Source organism: Bufo gargarizans, chromosome 1 (assembly GCF_014858855.1).
Source record: "Bufo gargarizans isolate SCDJY-AF-19 chromosome 1, ASM1485885v1, whole genome shotgun sequence".
Taxonomy (NCBI): Eukaryota; Metazoa; Chordata; class Amphibia; order Anura; family Bufonidae; genus Bufo; species Bufo gargarizans.
The window spans coordinates 750,753,979-750,774,915 of NC_058080.1; the positions used below are offsets into that span (position 1 = coordinate 750,753,979).

At 50.2% G+C, this 20,937-nt stretch overlaps 1 protein-coding gene and 1 long non-coding RNA gene across 2 annotated transcripts; both read right to left on the reverse strand.

Annotated features, from left to right (window-relative positions):
• Window positions 1–2,474: 2,474 nt before the first annotated feature.
• Window positions 2,475–6,582, reverse strand: LOC122925143 (gastrula zinc finger protein XlCGF49.1-like). The gene is made up of 2 exons (XM_044276672.1): window positions 6,522–6,582; window positions 2,475–3,440 (listed from the first exon to the last, which is right to left on the reverse strand). The coding sequence occupies exons 1-2, from the start codon at window positions 6,580–6,582 to the stop codon at window positions 2,800–2,802; spliced, it is 702 nt and encodes a 233-aa protein (XP_044132607.1). The 3' UTR covers window positions 2,475–2,799.
• A 228-nt stretch (window positions 6,583–6,810) lies between these two features.
• LOC122925151 lies at window positions 6,811–11,748 on the reverse strand. The gene is made up of 3 exons (XR_006387533.1): window positions 11,691–11,748; window positions 11,484–11,607; window positions 6,811–6,867 (listed from the first exon to the last, which is right to left on the reverse strand). It is a non-coding gene; the product is annotated as an uncharacterized LOC122925151 (long non-coding RNA).
• Window positions 11,749–20,937: the final 9,189 nt, after the last annotated feature.

Genomic DNA, 20,937 nt, shown 5'->3' on the forward strand with positions numbered 1-20,937 from the left:
GCCAGTTCGACTGCTAGGAGTGTAAACCTTTCATATGGTTTTTCCTATTCGGCTGTATGCAGCATTCATATGGTTTCCAGTTCGGGAGATTGGTGTCATTAGAAGCAGCCTTTGCATCTGGAAAGGGAATATCTCATAAACAGCGTTTAACCCCTTTTATGCCCGAGGTGCCGTTACAATTGGCGGCAAGCGGCGGGATCATTCCCACAGCCAGAAGGACAGCTACAGGAGACACCATTCCATTGATTTTACAATTTGAGGGCAACGCATGTCCTAGTACAACAACCCTGACAGCACCAGAATGGAACCAGCAGTGGAGTACGATGAGGGTGTCATGGATGACCGAGATGCAATAAGGAAAGGCATTTGGTACCAGGCGCTGGGTATGGAGGAGTACCAGAAGGTCGGGAGGTTCCCCAAAGAAGACCAGCGGTTGCGGAAGCAAGTAGCCCTGCGGATGCACTTCCTGGGAGAGCAGCCCCTGGAGAAATGGGTAAAGGAACTGAAACACTTAGTATGGCAGGAGATGTGGCTGGAAGATGCCTACCAGGCGCTCTGGTGGTATGGGGCACAGTACCTGCCCTGGACAGCCGAACATAACAAGCCAGAGGGAGAGGAGCTGGATGGTCCTGGGAGGGGAGGATTTTGTGTGGGAGTGTCTGAGTGTATTGTACGTGTTTACTGGTTGTTTTACAAAACCCTGTGGGTGGTACTAATGTGTAAGAATGTGTATATAAGAACAATAAACACACAGCTCTGGCTGTTCACTGCTTTACCCTCAACACAGAGCTTGGTCTCGTTCTTGGGGGGATTGTATGCTGCCATTTCGACTGCTAGGAGTGTAAACCTTTCATATGTTTTTTCCTATTCGGCTGTATGCAGCATTCATATGGTTTCCAGTTCGGGAGATTGGTGTCTTTAGTAGCTGCCTTTGCATCTGGAAAGGGAATCTCTCATAAACAGCGTTTAACCCCTTCTATGCCCGGGGTGCCGTTACAAAGAAGTTAAATGACCACAATAGCAACACCTGGAAGTTAAGGGTGTGGCCAGTATCTGTCACGAATGTTCCCGTGAAAAGTGCCAATAGATCAGAAAGACTGGCAACATGTTGATCTGACTAGTTCCTTGCGGATCATTTGTGTCTGTTGTTTTGGTAATAGCCACACCCCTTGCTTCAGGTGTTGTTTGTGTGGTCATTTAGCCTTTCCTATTTATCGCTGCCTTTTCCTCTTTGGGGTGCGGTTTATAGCTTCTATTCCTGGACTTTAGGCTTACTGGTTCTTGTATCTCTGTTGAGGTCCTGGTGCTGCCTTTGCTCCACTTGAATTTAAGTGTCATCTTCCCTATTTGTATTTTGTTTATTATATTTCCCTGTCTTTTGTATCTAGGCCTGAGGGAGACTTTTTTTTTTTTTATCCTTCTGGTAGAGGAATAGGTCGTCTCAAGTCCTGACACTATTACCAGGGACCTACAGGGTGAGCTAGGGTTCTAGGTTCCTGTGTATGAACTTTCCTACTATCGAGGTTTGTTCATACGGATAATTAGTCAGGACTTGGATCAGGGTTGCGCTAGGAGGTGACCTTCTCCTTTACCCTAATTTCCAGGCCTAGTTCCTGTTACCTTTTTTCCTGTGCTCGTGAGGAGTTTCCCACTCACACCGCATCCGTGACAGTACCAGAAACAACACAGACGCCTATTGATCCACAAGGTAAACATGTCAAATCAAACCATGTCTTGCCAGTCTAAAAGATCTCCTGCCACTCACTGTCGCGAGGACGTTCGTATGTCTCAGTACGTCTGTGACAGATATAGTCATCATGCCACCAATATCACTGTCTCCGCACAGGAGGGTTAGTCTGTAGGACCAATAAAGATCACATCACTAGTAGAAAGTATAATACGAGCCAAGAACACAATGTCTGTCAGTGACAATGGTGACGCTGTCGTGGAGCAAATAGAAGTGTTTATTTTATCTGTAAAAACTGTTTGTATGAAGATGAAATATTAATATGTCCACATACATTATAAAACTATTACATGGAGCGTCTGTCACGGAATGTGTACAGGTAACAAGGCAAAGCAACATGTATAAACGACTCGCTGGATCCAAAAACTAAGGAACCAAGGGAGACCCCTGCAGAAGACCTGGCACTTTCCCTGGCTGCTCAGCCTATGCAAAGATCCTAATGGTGGAGGTTTGCATATCCACGAACCTTGACTATAAAGCCCTGAGCACCCTACTATAGTGAGGGGACACGACCACCGGCTCCCTACACAAGACACGGAGGGAGTCAGGGTCATCTGGGATCCAGCAAACAGATATTAACATATAAAAGTACACTTAGCTTTGAAGCAAACAGGAGGACAGATCAGCGTGCACACACACTCCAGGAAGTAATTAAGACATGACAGCTGAGAGAGGCTGACGAGAGGAGGAGCTGAATACCACAACACAGAAATTCAAGGAGGAGGTTCTGAAAGGCCTCTGTCAGAGCTTCTCAGCTGTCTGGTTGTGACAGCGTCGTTACTTCTCCCCATGTCACTCTGGACTCTCCCGCAATGTGGGTGGAGGTGTGAATATAGTGAAAAGAAGCAACGTTCATGGGGACAGTTCATCTTCACTGCTCTGGAAGTAAACAAGGCTCTTCTTCTCTTCCTTATATCCACACTACTTTTCCTCCATGGATCTCGTCACAGTTGACCTCAGAAAAATAGAATTTAGTCATCTGGGAGAGCCAGGATAACTCCAACCAAAAAATAAACTCTCTCATTATCTATTTAAGATCAGGTCATAACCTGTTATGTCAAAACATTTGAAAATGGTTTTGCTTCCATGTGAAGTCTATGATGCTTAAGTAGATTTGATTTCTGTGTAAAACATTTCCCACATTCTGAACATGAATATGGTTTTGCTCCGGTGTGAACTCTCTCATGTACACTAAGATATGATTTATCTCTAAAACTTTTCCCACATTCTGAACATGAATATGGTTTTGCTGCCGTGTGAATTCTCTTATGTATACTAAGACGTGATTTAACTATAAAACATTCCCCACATTCTGAACAGGAATATGGCTTCTCTCCTGTGTGAATTTTCTTATGTCTACCAAGACTTGATTTCTGTGTAAAACATTTCCCACATTCTGGACATGAAAATGATTTCTCTCCTGTGTGAATTCTTCTGTCTGTAGAAAGACCTGAGCTTTTTCGGAACCGTTTCCTACGCTGAAGCCCTTTCTGACCTGTACTTGTAGTAACCATTTGTGACTGGCTAGGAGAAGGTTCCTCATGATTAGGGTCATTATACGAGAGATCTGTACTATGAAGTCCTAGAAGCACATTCAAGCTTTCTCCTGAAGGATGCTGCATGATATCTTCAGCTTCTGCTTTATAATCCGGTAATACCATGAAATTCCCCATAGAATTCTTGCTGGGATTTTCTGTTAAGATAAAAAATGATAATTGTGGGGTTTTCCCTAAAAGAGTAGACAAACCTAAAAAATTAAGTTAAACCTGGATCTAAAAGAAATGAGAGGTACTGTAAAATCCATTCATTCTGAATCCACTTTTGCTAAAAAAAAAAAAAAAAACTGCATGTGCGATTCCAGCCTTATAAAGTTTCCTATAACTTTTTGACAAAGTCCAGTATTCTGGTCTACACCCAGTCAGAACTTATTACATACAGTACATCACGATTTGATAAAACTCAAAAATTTCAAAAGCCCCACCATGTCTGGCAATTTTAACACATTTTGCACGTTAACACCAGTGATGGCCAGTTCGCAGTGTTCGCCCCGCGAACACATGCAATCTGCCATCTTAACTGAGAAGTCCGGCGAGGCACAGGTAAGTTAAGATAGCAGATCACATGTGTTCGCGGGCGAACACTGCGAACTGGCCATCTCTAGTTAACACCAATTGGCCATCACTTTAATAGTAGAAGTTCACTAAAAAGGATCCATCACCACATTCCTCATCACAAGCTACATTCATTATAAAAAAGATCTTAGACCTGATGATGTTGTTGTACTCACTAGAAGGCTCCATGTCACAATCCCCACCTAGAGCTTAAAGGGGTTTTAATGATGAGCTATGCTCTGGATAGGTCATTAGTATCTGATCGATGGGGGTCCGACGCCAGGAACCCCCACCAATTCCCTGCTTTTCCTAGGCCAGTGACGACATGTTCATCAGTCACGTGGCCTAGGGGCAGCTCAGCCCCATAAAAGTAAATAGTGCTGAGCTGCGATACCAAGCACAGCCATTATACTATGTACAGCTCTGTGCTTGGTAAGCTGTGAGAAGTGCCTCCCCAATCAGCTGATCAGCGTGGGTCCCGGGTCAAGTCCAGTTTTGTAGCTGGAGTCATTGCTAATGAGCTGATGATCAGTTTAATATAATTTTAATAGTATTCTGACATGGAATTTAAAAGTAAGTACACCGGCCTCATCAGGTGTAAGAAATCAGTTTAATATTACATGCAGTGTGTATTATGAAATCTAGTGACATATTTTAATATTTTTATAGACAATCCCATCATGAATCATGACTACAGTCTACATTTAAAAAGATAATGGGAGTCATTTATGATCAGACACTTCCCTCAGCCTCCTCCATTCCAATACACATCACTGAGTCTCCTCTATTCAAATACCCGGCACCTGACATCTACTGTGGAGAGTTTAGTGCAGCTGAATGGAGGAGGCCAAGTGTCTGGTCACATGACGCTCCATGAGGACAGGACCTCAATGAGGACAGCATAGAATATTTCCATACCAAAGAGACATGGGTTATGAAGTCAAGCAGCTAGAAACTTGCAAAATTCCTCCAGGAATAAAGTTGTGATGCCCAAAATGTAAAGCACTGGAGGCAAACAGTCTCTATTTCATTTGGATGTAGCACTTAAAGGGAATCTGTCACTAGCAATATACACATTTTTTTTCCTCATGAATCCATGTTTAACAGAGTACCTTTTTTCCACCTGTCTTGTTCTTTTGATTGTGAGTCTTGTAGTTTCTTCAAAAAAGCGATTCTTATGATATGTAAATGAAGCTGTAAGGAGCCCAGAGGGGCGTTATTCTTATTCCACGGTGCCCAGCAACGCCCCTCTGAAGTAACAACGCCTCCAAGTTCATCTAAATCGCCCAGAGGCGCGGCTAAGTGCTTAACATCACCCTCCCCCCCCCCCAGCGCCGCGCTCTGCGGCAAACACCCTGATCCTCCTATCACCGGCATCCCAAATCCTGCGCAGGCGCAGTGCCGTCAGTCATCTTATCATAGCGCAGGCAATCGCCGGCACTGCGCATGCGCGGGATTTGGGATACCGGCAAGAGGAGGCAGAGCGCGGGCGCTGGGGGGGGGGGGGGGGTGATGTTGAGCACTTAGCCGCACCTCTGGGCGATTTAGATGAACTTGGAGGCGTTATTACTTTTCAAATTTAGCCGGGCACGGCACTTCAGAGGGGCGTTCCTGGGCACCGTGGAATAAGAATAACGCCCCTCTGGGCTCCTTACAGCTTCATTTACATATCATAAGAATCAATTTTTTGAAGAAACTACAAGACTCACAATCAAAAGAACAAGACAGGTGGAAAAAAGGTACTCTGTTAAACATGGATTCATGAGAAAAAAAATTTGGTAAATTGCTAGTGACAGATTCCCTTTAAGACAGAAGTTTCTTATGTTCTAGGGGGCCTGGATCAAATGCAGATCCCCAGGGATATGGAGCAGTGTTTTGGAGATTCTAGTGATGGATGGAAAAGCACCAGCGGGGTGGTGCAGCCAATAGCAGGCCACGACGTATGCAAGGGGGCAAGTCACTGTCGTGTCCTGCTATTGGCTGCATGCACATGCTCGACCTGCCACCCGGGTTATTTGGGGGGAGGAGGGGTAAGGAGGCCCTGTTCTCCTGATCCTGGGAGTTGCAGCAGTACAACACCCACTGATCTAATACCTTTCCCCTGTGCACAACTGGAACACCCCTTTGATGACCTAATACTTCTTTTTGCGTTTTCGTTCTCACAATTTTGGCTCATTAAACAGAATCTTACATTTATGTTTTCGCCCTCCTAGAGACTAGAAGCTGTGATCCTCTGATCCCTTGTATAATGCTCTGGATTACACAGTTTTCCACAGCATTATAGTCTGGCAGTAGTCCACTGACCGGCAGCCTATTAGACTGCGCCTCTGGTATCTGCACATGTACATGTAGGTCACTGGCGGCATGTAACTCCTGCACAATGCCGTACATGTAGTTCATCATGACAGCACAGACATAAAATCTGCATCCGCATTATCCCCAGTGGGTGTGTGGATGTAACTGACCGTCATGTCCTGCAGGAACAGCCGGGATCAGAGAAGAATCTGATCAGAGATCCCCGTCAGCTGGATAAGGAGAACACTTCATGCTGTGATGGGGACATCTCCAATCAAAGAGCAGCAGCCGGTGATCAGATTCTCCTTCTGCCCTGAAGGCACCAAGGACAGAATCTGAGGTCACTTTCTCCATTCATGATTCCATACCTGTGATGACATCTCCTGGTATGTCCTCCTCCACCTCACTCTTACACGGGGGATCGCTCATCATCCTCTCTTCTTCATCCTCCACTTTAATATCAGTCAGATCTTCCCCCCGATTTGTCATCTGTAACAATTCAGTACAATACAGCGGACAATTGTGAAATATAACAGATCCACATGAGAGACCCCCACAATCTATGACCCCTCTATGACTGCAGGACCCCCCTATATAGATGTGTATAGGGCTCAGCTCCATCTACCTGAGGATTCTCTGGGACCTTCTCTGGACAGTCCTGGGAATACAGAGGACGGGGACATCTCTCTAGTGGTTTTCTCCTCCTGGATCCATCTGTGGAGACACAAGCACACAGTGACTGAATACATGGCCTCCTGTAGATCTGTCTATAGATCAGACTCTTCTCTCAGCTCCTTCACTTCTAGGTTTAGTTATCAGGGGGAAATAACAATATTCTGCTCCTCACCACCTGTGCTGAGGTCCCAGCACCTAGCAGACCACAAGACTGAAGACACATCTGGTCTATAAAAGCCAAGACTACTTTTGGCCATGTTTGAAGAATTAGGATACAGCGTTAAGTGTCAGGGCCCTGCAGTACTCTACCAACCAGGAAGGTGTCAGGGTATTCTCCTAGCTCAATGACACCCTGCTTATCAGGTAATTCTCTAGAGCAAGAACCCAAAGTACATGTACCCAAGTTAATCAGCTAGTCAAAGTACATGGAAGAAGTAAAACAACTACTCCCAGTCTCCTCTCCTCCAGCCATCATCCTTAAACCCAACTATGATGGGCAAAAAGAAGCACCAGAAGCCTAATGCCATTACTGCCTCTCAAACTCCCACTTCACTTATTACTCTGAACCGTTACCCGTCTCATGCGCTCTTCATTTCAGAGCTCCATCTTGGCAAGATGGCACGTGTTTCGGATCTCCCTGTCGGTGCTGCAACTCCCACAGCCTCCTCAGAGTAAGGCCCCAGAATCCCCCTTGTTTCTTCTGACTGATGCTTCCCTTACAAGAGACCCATTAGATGCTCCTCAACAGCAGCTCCCTCTGGGACACATGGACTCCTCACCGCTGCTGTCTTTGGCTTCCAGCCAGATCGTCCCTCATTCACCATTAGAGCAGCAGCTGCCAACAGGCACCCAGAGACAGGCTGGTCTTTGCTGCCCAGGACAAGGTGGGTGATCGGCACATCACTCCTGATGGTCCTCAAGCTCTGCCTTCTCCATCAGGAGCCCTCCATATACCAGTTTATTTGATAGCCTGCAGATATCTTGGTCATTTCCATCCCCCATAATTCTAGTGAAGGGATCCCTGCGGACCCCGATCATACACTTGGGTACAACATTCGAAATCTATTCCAACCAAATGGGATTTTCAGTCCCTTATCTCAGAGGTCAGAAATATCTGCCAATCTGAAAGCTATCACAGGCCGTACTGAACTAGAGGACGACCAAAATATATTTGATTTCTATTAGAACAAACTCAGGCTGTGGCATCAGAAGACCCAAGAGGACACAGATAACAGAGGCCATCACTATAACTTAGGGGTTAGAGTTCTCCCTGAACCAACTGACTCTGAAAATGTCCACGATGCCCTTCAGGCTTCATTCAATCAAATCCTCGATTTACCACCTGATACACCAGTCAGAATAGTCCGAGCTCCAGGGCTGTGGCACCTCAGGGAAGAACCTCTCAACCTGAAGATATTGCAGAAGAAAGTATCAGAAGCAAATCACCTTCCTTAGGCCTCTTTTACACGACCGTTTTTTTCCCCCGTTTACGGGCCGTTTTTTACGGTCCGTATACGGAACCATTCCTTTCAATGATTCGGCAAGAAAAACGGAATGTACTCCGTAAGTATTCTACTTCTGTATTTCCGTTCCGTTGAAAGATAGAACATGTCCTATTATTGCATTGAAAATCACGTTCCATGGCTTCATTCAAGTCAATGGGTCCGCAAAAAAAACGGAACACATACGGAAATGCATCCTTATGTCTTCTGTGTTCATTCCGTTTTTGCGTAACCATCTATTGAAAATTTTATGCCCAGCAAAATTTTTTCGATTTAATTACTGTATACTGTATATGCCATATGGAAAAATGGAACAGAAACGGAAACAAAAAACGGAACAACGGATTTGTAAAAAACAAACCAGAAAACACAGAAAAAGCCAAACGGTCGTGTGAAAGAGTCCTGAAGCAGGATTAAATCATATCACTTATCAACAAGGACAAGTGTAATAAGGAGGGTCATGCCGCAATTTTCCAAACTTCTGAAGATCTTCCTAAATTTTCAGCTGTATTTAAAATTACTGTTCCCTCTCGTGTGGGATCAGCTTCCTCCTCCACCACCACCACCACAATCTGCATAGACAACACATCAGCCCTGCAGACTATCTCCTGCCATTCTCCTACTTGATCTTCTAGAGAAGTTCAGTCTGGATCCTGGATTCAGATGCTGTTGGAATCCTTCTCCCCTGATTGGCCGGTGACTGTGGATCTTTATGGATTATTAATACTTCATTGCTATTTCTCTGTTGCTGTTATGTCGCAGTTTGGTTTATATTATATGGGGTCACATGTCCTCTGTGCCGGGCACAGCTCTGCTTCCTCTGTTGGTGCAGACCAGGGCCCCGCGGTCCCCCTGCTGTTTCTCTCTATAGCGGGTATAAGATTTGCTGCTGTTTTGCTCCCATTTTCTCTTATCTTTCTTCCTCCTTACAAGCAGCCCATTACTCCTGCCGGAGCTCAGGATGTGGCCGGTGACCCGGTGTCTCTCCTTGGTGCGGTGTTATTTCATCTGTCATTTCCTCGGCTTTCCTCCTCAGCATGGGGGTTGAATACTTTCCCTCTTTCTGAGGTAACGTTCCGATTTTTATTGCCCATTTTGGGATTTCTGCAATCATTACTGGAATTAGATTACATGTTGTATTCTCCTTTCTTCTTTTCTCTCCTTTTTGTCTCCATTAAATGGGTTGTCCAAGATTTTGGTACTGATAGCCTATCCTCAGGTTAGCTCATCAATATTAGGTTGGTGAGAGTCCAAAGCCGGCACCTCCACCGATCAGCTGTGTGAAGAGACAGTGGCACTCCGGTGAGCGCTGAGGCCTCTTCCTAGGACAGGGACGTCACATTGGTGGTGCAGTTTTCCTACCAGATTCCTGTCCCTTACAAGTAACAGGTGTAGCTGAGGACCGGCGGGTGGATCTAATCCTTCAGGGAGCTCTTTTAGGACGTCCCATTACTCTATGTAATATATATGCCCCAGTGAGAACAAGCCATCCCTTCTGAGAGCTGTCTGGTCACACCTGGACTCCTCGGGACACTCGGCGTCTTGATCGGAGGTGATATTAATCTAAACTGCAGACAGACTGACGGCCCCCACTGCTCCTGTGATCTCAGATCTCCAGCGTCACCTTTTCCCCCCATTTATTCCTCCTGGTTTATGGAGAATAGATATCTCCACTAGTGGACAATACACTTATAATGCCCCCCAGGACTGGTTTTGTTCCCAGTAACATTCTAACCCTTGGTTTCGGCTGGTGGAGAGGACTTCATGGTTTGCGGCCGTTCTGCTGCAGACATTTCTGTCACTGTCCCGCTCCTCTGAATGTGGCTGTAATAAGGGGGGGGGGGGGGTCCGACCTCCTCCTCCAGTCACATGCAGCAGGCTGTATCTTCTCTGCTTGTGGAGTGACTAGAGGATCCCAGACATGAAGGGCAGGAGAACGACTGGAAAGTGACTATGATGGACTCTCCTTAAAAAAGTAAGGACCTGTTCACACCACGTCTGAGCCTCCAGCAGAACATATGTGCGGAGGGTTTCCTGATATCTCCCTCTGACAGAAGCTCCGACGTCAGGCTCAATACAGTCACACAGGGGCGGACATTGCCCATAAGCTCCATGTATGATCTACACTGTATACGCTGCGGAACACGGATTATACAGGACGCCTCTGATAGAGCAGTGTAGTCTACTATACCGGACCGACGGAGGCCAGAAGGACACGCTCCCATCATGTGACTGGAGCTCTATGGATATGACCGACATATAAAGAACACGGAGCCTCTAATGTAATGTGAGAAGAAACTGTGGAGCTCCTCCATTACATGTCACTGCACACACGTGTATACACTGCACATGACGGCTCTTACCTTGTGATATAAGAGGCTGGTGCTCCTCCATTACATGTCACTGCACACACGTGTATACACTGCACATGACGGCTCTTACCTTGTGATATAAGAGGCTGGTGCTCCTACATTACATTTCACTGCACACACGTGTATACACTGCACATGACGGCTCTTACCTTGTGATATAAGAGGCTGGTGCTTCTCCATTACATGTCACTGCACACACGTGTATACACTGCACATGACGGCTCTTACCTTGTGATATAAGAGGCCGGTGCTCCTCCATTACATGTCACTGCACACACGTGTATACACTGCACATGACGGGTCTTACCTTGTGATATAAGAGGCTGGTGCTTCTCCATTACATGTCACTGCACACACGTGTATACACTGCACATGACGGCTCTTACCTTGTGATATAAGAGGCTGGTGCTCCTCCATTACATGTCACTGCACACACGTGTATACACTGCACATGACGGGTCTTACCTTGTGATATAAGAGGCTGGTGCTCCTCCATTACATGTCACTGCACACACGTGTATACACTGCACATGACGGCTCTTACCTTGTGATATAAGAGGCTGGTGCTCCTCCATTACATGTCACTGCACACACGTGTACACACTGCACATGACGGCTCTTACCTTGTGATATAAGAGGCTGGTGCTTCTCCATTACATGTCACTGCACACACGTGTATACACTGCACATGACGGCTCTTACCTTGTGATATAAGAGGCTGGTGCTCCTCCATTACATGTCACTGCACACACGTGTATACACTGCACATGACGGCTCTTACCTTGTGATATAAGAGGCTGGTGCTCCTCCATCATGGTCTCCTCGTACAGATCCTTGTGGCCTTCTATATACTTCCACTCCTCCATGGAGAAATAGACAGTGACATCCTGACACCTTATAGGAACCTGACAACACAATGACACCGTCATCACCCAGACCCCTCTAGTGCTGTTACTGGAGAATTTCCCAGCATTCCCAGCAGTGTCACCTCTCCAGTCAGCAGCTCCATCATCTTGTGGGTGAGTTCTAGGATCTTCTGCTCATGTATCAGGGGGTGAGGGGGAGGCTCTGTGATGGGGTGAGGGGTCCTGCTCCGCCCTCCTGACTCCTGGAGATGGATGATGGGAGTCACACAGTCCCCCGATGTCTTCTTCACTATTGTGTACTCCTGTGGATGGAGAGAGACACTTAGGGAATAAACCCTTCAGGGGCCATGTGCTCTCCTCCGGCCCTTTCCTCTTGGGTACAACGTGCCTACTTACCTTCTTATGGCTCCTACAACATGACTATTGGTCACTGGTCACATGATACATCACTCACCATATTGGGGGCTGATCTTCAGGTTCTCCATCACTTGGAAGGTCTGGAGGCTGTTCTCCAGGACCCTGGACTCTTCCTATCACTTCCTATGATGGATTCTCCTTCCCGATGTCTGACTTGTTACAGAATACAATAAAAAGGAGAGAAATCTAGAAAAGTTTACCTCTCCGCTCAGCAGGGAGATGATCTCCAAGGTGAGGTCTAATATTCTTCTGCTGATCTCCTTCCTGTCCATCCTTGGTGGTCATTCAGGAGAAGAGGAGAGAACTGGAGGCTTCTAGTACTGCAGGCGCCTTTATGAGAAGAGGAGAGGAAATCATCCAGGGGACAAGACCAGATGTCACCTCCAGAACCACACTTCCTGAGCCTGGAGGGGCCCCACTTCTCAGAGCCCCAACCACATGGATTCCAGGGGCCCCAACATGGAGATTTCTGGTGGCTCCACAGGAGATAAATGTCTGATAGATGCAGGTCCCACCTCTGGGCTGTGCTCAGCTGTGTCCACAACTCCTAGAGAAGAGACTGGAGAGAGCTGAGCTCACGCCGAGCCCCCGCTCCATTCATTTTCATCCTGGATGCAGGGGCCCCTCATCAAGACAGTCAGGGGCCAGTGAATGATGACACTATCCCCACTACTACTCCCCCTATCATACTAAACTGAAGAGCGGAGAATAGGGTTGCCACTAGTGATGAGCGAGCATGCTCGGCCGAGTACCAGTTCGGCTCGAGCATCGCTATGGTCGGCACATGGCGGTACTCGGCCGAATACCACGTGTGCTCATCGCATTGCTCGAGTCTCCTCCCCGCACATTTGGCGCCTCCTAAGCATCCAATCAATGTTCAGGTAAGTAATTCCCTTCAGTTTAATGCCATAGCCATGTTAGCTATTAGCCTTACACCGATTGGCTGGCCGGAACACGTGATACCAGTTTATATAGGAGCCGATGTCCCGCGCTCAAATCATTCAACGTTAAGGAGAGCAGACAGTAGGCAGGGACAGATAGCGTTTTGCTGGAAATCCACAGATTTAACTCCAAATAAACTATTGAAAGACCTAACAGTTCTCTTAAGGACTACAGTGTGTGTCTGACAGTAGTGCAGCACCATTTTTTTTTTTTCAACCAGGGGTTAAATTCAGCCGTATCAGGGACAGGCGTCTTCAGGAAGGGACACATAGTGTAGGGCTGGAAAATCGCTTTTTTAAAGTACCCAAAAGCTTTTAAAAGACAGAAAGATTTGATATTAGTGAGATCTAGAGTACGCCATCAGAACGCAGTGTGTTTAGCAGACATTATAAAAAGGGGCTTATTCACTAGAGTGTGCCTGCTAGTGAGATATACACCGCGCCATCAGAGAATTTATTTTTCTGGGGAAATTAACCTAATTTGTGGCACATCTGTGTGTGCGTTCAATCCGCAACCGTATATACAGTATTCCAGCAGAGAATTATTTGTATTTGGGACACATTTACCTACTCTTGGGCACATCTGTGTGCGCGGTCAATCCACAAACATTATATACAGTATTCCAGCAGAGAATACATTTTATTTGGGACAAATTTAACTAGTTTTAGACACATCTGTGTGTGCGTTTAGGCCGCACCCGTATATACAGTATTCCTGCAGAGAATTATTTTGCTGGGGGCAAATTTTAATTTGTTGTCCAACATCTATTGAATAAACCTTTTAATATGAAGAAGGCGAGCACTAAGGGACGGGGAAGTGGGCGTGTTGCCGACGGTTCAGGCAGAGGCCGTGGCCCTGGGCGCAATGAAACTGCCAGCTGCCGGTGAAACTGGAAAAATAAAATAAAAAATCCACCATACCCAGTTTCATTTCACAGTTAACTGGGCGTCGAAGGACTACACTGTCTAAGTCGGATTAGTGCGACCAGGTGGTCGGTTGGATGGCAGAAGATAAATCTTACACCCTCTCTTCCACCAAGACCAGTCTCATTAGTAAAGAGTCTGGTCCACAGAATCCTCACTCTGATCCTCTTTCCTCCCACCATGTAGAGTCAGGAGTCGGACAAATCGTTGATACCACACTCGGACATTCCGAGGACCTATTTTCATCGCCATTACTAGATTTGGCCCTCTTGCCAAGCACGCTTGAAGAGGCACAGATCTTGTGCCCTGATTCAAAACCTCTTGACCTATCACAGGGTCAAGAAGATAAGGGTGGTAAACATCAATTATTTGTTCACGAGGTGGATGAGGATGAGACACAGTTGTCAATCACTGATGTTGTGGTTAGGTCAAGTCAGGAGGATGGGGAAGTGGAAGAGGTGGTGTTGGACGATGGAGGTTACTGACTCAACTTGGGAAGGTGAAAAGCCGAGCGAGGAAAGCAATACAGACGAGGGGGGATCTGCAGCACCGCAACAAGTTGTAAGAGGCAGTGGTGTGGCAAAAGGGAGAAGTCGGCCCACACCAAACAGGCCTGCAACCATTACACGGAGCACCCACATGCGTAAAAAATCTCCCTTGCCAAGAGGTAGGTGGTCCGCAGTATGGCGTTTTTTGGCGGAAAGTGCAGACGACAAAAGAGTGGTAGTTTGCAACCTGTGCCATACCAAAATGAGTCGGGGCGCGAACACCAGCAACCTCACCACCACCAGCATGATCCGCTACATGGTATTTGTGATGAATACCACCCCTCGTGTCCGCTGACGTCAACCACGTCGAGCTCACGAGACCTGGTATGATCACGGGGTTTACCAAAAACGTGAAGTTACGCCCTCCAGAGGAGCACGTAAGGTCAGGCTGGTATAGTTTACACACACACCTCCTGTCCACGCGGGCACAGAGAGGCAACAAGCTGGAAGGGCCTTTTCACTGCCGCAGTGAAAACAGCCCACACTCAGCCCGGGTAACTGCCACCAGTTTCTCGTTTGATATAAGCCCGGTCCGCTAACGGGATTATATAGGGTCAGAAACCAACCCGCGGTAGCTTATAACTAGGCCAAAACACGGACGTGGGGATTCGTGATCGAGATACAAGATAGCACAAGATTAAATTATAGATTTAATCGCTATAAGAGCGCACTAGATATAACACACTATACACAGACAATATATATACAGTGGTCTGAGGTTACAGATTACAGGGTATATGGTTACAATAGGATTAAGCAGTGTGAAAGTAAGTTACCAAGTATGATGAGAGTTCCTTGGCGATGTCCTGAGCAGGAGGCCACCCGAGGGGCTGTGTTCTCCTGCTATTTCCTGGGTCCCTCTAAACACATGTGTAGCATGCGACCCCTCTTCAGAAAAAGACGCCCCCTACTTGCTGGCACCAGGCTTTTAACCTGCAGCTGGTCCGTCCCCTCCCTGCCTCAGGGAGGGGTCAACTCCCCCTCTTCTGGGCTGACAGTGAATGACCCACAAAACACTTTAGGGGTCATAGCTCCAGACCAGAGGGTCACAGGGAGATGGTTCTGGGACTAATGGACCTGCCTGGGTTCAGGCTACAATTAGAGCCCAAACCTGGTACCGGTAGGTGGCTTCTATGGGGAGATATGGGTATCTCCCTACCCCGACTGGGTACGAGTAAACAAAGACCATGGGACCGTACCTCGTGGCCACCGGGACACAAATATGTATCCGGTTTGCGTCTGCGGTGGCCAGGTGATTCATAATTCCTTATGAGAGGTAGGTGCCAATATGTCTAGGAAATCTCATTGATCCAGGCCAAAGCAGATACCCCCTGCTGGGGGGTTTTCCTGCAGATTCAGGTGGCTCCCAACTGCTGCACAGAGGTGTGAACTTCTCCTTGAAGCTTGGACCCCCTGAGGGGTGTCTTCCTGGCCAACTGAGTCATGCCAAGAGGTGCATAAAATTACAATCAGGGCTGGGGCTTTGAAGCAGGGAAATCCTGTCAGCAAATGGGGGGTGTGAGGACATGGCTGACAGTAAATATTAATCCATATTCCTCACACCTCCCCCTTTTAGAGGGCGCCAGGGGGCAGCACATTCCTGTGCTCCCCCGTGCGCCCATCCGCCCCCTCTCCTTGTCGGGATAGCCCATCGGCGTTCCCGTGGTCACGGCCCCTTTTGTGGCGAATGGTCAAGTGATACTGCTGGAGAGCTAGGCTCCAGCGTAGCAGCCTCCCATTCGTCCCGGATACGGTGTTTAACCAACTGAGGGGGTTGTGGTCGGTCTCCACCGTGAAGCGGCGCCCGTATAAATACGGCTGCAACCGTTGCAGTGCCCAGACAATTGCCAGGCACTCCTTCTCCATTGTGGAGTACGCCACCTCCCTCGGCAGGAGCTTCCGACTCAGGTACAGAACAGGGTGTTCCTGGCCCGTAGTGTCAACCTGGCTGAGTACGGCACCGAGGCCGAAATCACTGGCGTCAGTCTGCACTATAAACGGCAGCGTAAAGTCGGCCGCCTGGAGTACAGGGAAGCTCGAGAGGGCGGCCTTCAGCGCTCGGAAGGCCGTCTCGCAGTCGTTCGTCCAATCGACTGCGGAGGGCAGCTTCTTCTTGGTGAGATCCGTCAAGGGCTTCGCCAGGCTACTATAGTGGGGAACGAACCTCCTATAGTACCCTGCGGTGCCCAGGAAGGACATCACCTGTTTCTTGGTCCTGGGGGTGGGCCAGGATGCGATAGCATCCACTTTCCCGGGCTCTGGCTTAAGGGTCCCCCCGCCTACCCGGTGCCCCAGGTAGTGGACCTCGCTCATGCCCAGCTGGCACTTTTCCGGCTTGATGGTCAAGCCTGCCTGGTGGATCCGCCCCAGCACCTGCATCAGGTGCTGCAGGTGATCCTCCCAGGTGGGACTGAAGACGGCAATGTCATCCAGGTACGCGGCCGCGTACCTTTCGAGTCCCTTAAGCAGCGTGTTGACCATCCGCTGAAAAGTGGCAGGGGCATTCTTCATGCCGAACGGCATCACTGTGGATTCGTACAATCCAAAGGGGGTGATGAAGGCAGAGCGTTCCCGCGCCTCCGGGGTCAGGGGAATCTGCCAGTACCCCCGGCTCAGATCCATGATGGTCAGGTACTGGGCCCCGGCCAACTGATCGAGCAGGTCATCGATGCGTGGCATAGGGTACGCATCGGTGACCGAGACAGCGTTGAGTCCCCTGTAGTCCACGCAGAACCGGGTGGTCCGGTCCTTCTTTGGGACGAGGACCACAGGCGAGGCCCAAGCGCTGTTGGATGCCTGGATGACCCCCAGCTTCAGCATCTCGTCAATCTCCTGGCGCATGTGCTGCTGCACCTCCAAGGAAACCCGATATGCTGAACGCCGGATTGGGGGGTGATCCCTAGTGTCCACGTGATGGACAGCCAGCTCTGTCCTTCCGGGCTTGTTGCTGAACAATTCCCGGAAGGGGTGAAGGGTGGCCCACAGCTGGGACCGTTGGTCCGTCAAGAGCTGTTGGCCCACCTCCACATCCTCGATGGACCCACCCGCCTTCACCTGGGTGAGCATGTCCAGGAGGGTTTCCTCTTCCCCCTCCTCGGGGAGGTTGCAGACAGGGAGGGCACATTCCCCCCTCTCATGATGGGCCTTCATCATGTTCACGTGGAAGGCCTTACGCCTTCCTCGGGCGTGGTCCAGGGTGACCAGGTACGTCACGGCATTGAGGCGCTGATGCACGAGGTACGGGCCTTCCCAGGCCGCCTGAAGCTTGTCCTGAGGTACGGGGACCAGTACCCATACCTTCTGACCCACCTGGTAGGTCCTCTCACAAGCGTTCTGGTCATACCATCGCTTCTGGTCGGCCTGGGCCCGCTCCATATTATCGTGCACCAGCTGCGACAAGGCCTGCATCTTGTTCCGGAAGCGCATGACATATTCGACGACCGACACTCCAGGGGTGACTACCTCTCCCTCCCAGGCCTCTTTCACCAGAGCCAGGGGCCCCCGCACACGTCGCCCGTACAGGAGCTCGAAGGGGGAGAACCCCGTGGAGGCCTGTGGGACCTCTCGGTAAGCAAACAGCAGATGTGGGAGGTACCGCTCCCAGTCACGCCCGTGGGAGTCGACCAACATCCTAAGCATCTGCTTTAAGGTGCCATTAAATCGTTCACACAGGCCGTTTGTCTGTGGGTGGTACGGGCTGGTCACCAGATGTTGCACCTGTGTTTGCTTACAGAGGGACTCCATCAATTGCGACATGAACTGGGTCCCCCGGTCGGTGAGCATTTCCTGGGGAAAGCCCACTCTGGAGAAAATCTCCAGCAAAGCAGTAGCCACCTTGTCGGCCCGAATGGATGACAAGGCTACCGCCTCCGGGTACCGGGTGGCATAGTCTACTACCGTCAATATGAAGCGTTTCCCGGAGCTGCTGGGAATGGACAGCGGTCCAATTAGATCCACAGCCACCCTCCTGAAAGGCTCTTCAATTATGGGCAGCGTTACCAGTGGGGCTTTGGGGCGTCTCCCCGCCTTCCCCACCCGCTGGCAGGTGTCACATGAACGGCAGTAGGCAACCACATCAGCCCCCATCTTTGGCCAGTAGAAATGCTGGGCTAATCTGGCCCTTGTCTTAGCGATCCCTAGGTGTCCAGCCATCGGAATCTCATGCGCCACCTGCAACAACTCCTTCCTGAACTGATAGGGTACCACTAGCTGTTGGTCCCTAGGCCACGCCTCCTGTGAGCCCGGCTGGACCGTGACCCGGTACAGCCGTCCTTGGTCCCAGACCATCCGCTCGAGGTCTGAGTCCGAGGGGGGCTGTTCCGCTTGCTCCTTGAGAGCGTTCAGGCTGGCGTCAGCCGCTAACGCTGCCTGAAACTCCTGACTGGACATGGCCAGAATAGACGAGACTGCCACGTCCCCTGTCAGGTCCCTGGGACCTGTCTCCTGGCCTCCCTCTGACTCGGCAGCCACTTGGTCGGAAGGGGGAAAGCCATCAGACCCCTGAGGGGCCCCTAGGGCCCCAGCACTCACACTGCGCGTGACAGCAGCTATGGCCGCTGCCACTGCTGGTAGTGCCTGCTTTCCCTCGGCTCCTGACCAAGTCGCCAGTCCAGACGGACTAACCTGGCCCTCTGACATCCCAGTGGGGGAGGAACACTGCACTGAGAGTTCACCTGGCAGTCCTACTTCTCCTGGGACAGCCCTGACCTCATTTGCATCCTCCCCCCCTGCAGCTGTCTGCCCCCTGCTTGTCCCCCCAGTCACCACACTGGAGGACAACAGGGTCCAGCAGGCTTGCTGGCTACACCCTGGGGCTTCCGCCCAGCTGACAGGAATGACCCCCTCCCCACTGAGGGGAGAGGCACACATTACATCCCCCACATCCCCATCAACATGCATAATAGGTACATTCACAGTATTATCAGGGGGGGACATCACATCACCTTCTGGGGAATCGGACCTTGGGGTGTCAGCGGCCACGTACTTAGACACAAGCCGCCCCAGGTCCGTCCCCAGCAAAACACTGGCGGGGATATTTGCGGATACCCCCACCTCCCTTACCCCTCGACCGGCGCCCCAGTCCAGATAGACCTTGGCGACGGGCAGCGCCGGTTCCACTCCTCCAATCCCGGAGACAGTGAGGGATCTCCCGGGCAGTAAATCATAGGGTGTCACCAGTTCAGGCCGTACCAGTGTCATTTCAGCGCCGGTGTCTCTAAGTCCCATGGCCACGGCCTGGCCCACGGTGACCGGTTGAACATTGTCAAGGGACCTCCCACCACCCCCACCCACACACAACACCGTGGACGGTTTCCGGGTTGATGACTGGGACGGATCCCTCGGGCGCTGGGGACACATGGCTTTGAAGTGTCCTGGCTGCTTACACAGGTGACAAAGTCGGGGTTCCCCCACCGACGTGGAAAGTGCAGCAGGGGCCGGTGCCCACTTGGGCCTAGGGGCAGGGGTAGCAGGTGCAGCGTGCGTCTTACCCCCTCTCCAGCCGACAGGTTTCCGGGCCTCTGAAGTCCTGTTGTTGGTGTATTCATCGGCCAGGGCTGCGGTTGCGGAGGCCCCCTTTGGCTTCCGGTCACGGAGGTACTGCTGGAGATCCTCTGGGCAGTTCCACAAGAACTGTTCTGTGGCGATGAGCTCCTTCAGCTGCTGGACGGTGGAGAGCTCCAATCCTGTGGTCCATTGGTCGACCGCTCTCAGCAAGGCCCGCATGTGATCGGCCCAGCTCTGGGTAGAACCCCGGTGCAAATTCCTGAGCCTTTTCCGGTACGACTCAGGGGTTAAGTTATACTGCCTGACCAGAGCCTGTTTGATGTCCTCATAGCTCAGGATGGTCTCGCTGGGCAGGTACCCGAAGATTTCAAGGGCTTTTCCCCTGAGCCGTGGCGTGAGGAATCTGACCCACTGGTCCTCTGGCAGCTGGTATTGATGGCAGGCTGTCTCAAATGCCAACAAAAAGGTGTCCAGGTCCCCATCTTTGTCCAGTAGGGGAAAGTCCTCCGCCCGCAGTTTGGGAATCCGGACCTCTGGAGACTCACATTGGGCTGGGGATGGCTGCTGGAATTGGAGCTTTAGCTGGAGCATCTGTAGCTGGTGCTCACGCTCGGCCCGCTCGCGACGCTCTGCAGCCTCTGCTTGCTCGCGACGCTCTGCAGTCTCTGCTCGCTCGCGACGCTCTGCAGCCTCTGCTTGCTCGCGACGCTCTGCAGCCGCCAGTAGGAGCTCAGAGGCTGCCTGGTCTCCAGCCTGGAGACGGTCCATGGCAGCTTGTAGGAGAGCAGCTGAGCCAGCTTGGCTGGGGGGAGGGGCAGGTGGAGCGAGGCCCGCCGCGGACCTCACCTCTGGCGACTGGCTCCTTGGGGAGCTTTGGTTGTGCTCCCCCTCGCCTTCCACCTCCTCTCCGCCCCCATTTAAAGCATCGGCCATCTCCTTCGATTTGCTCCTTGTGATACTGGCCGTCATTGCAACGGGTGGTCACTGACACCACTGCAACCTGATGCACACACACCTTATTGTATCTGCCCTCA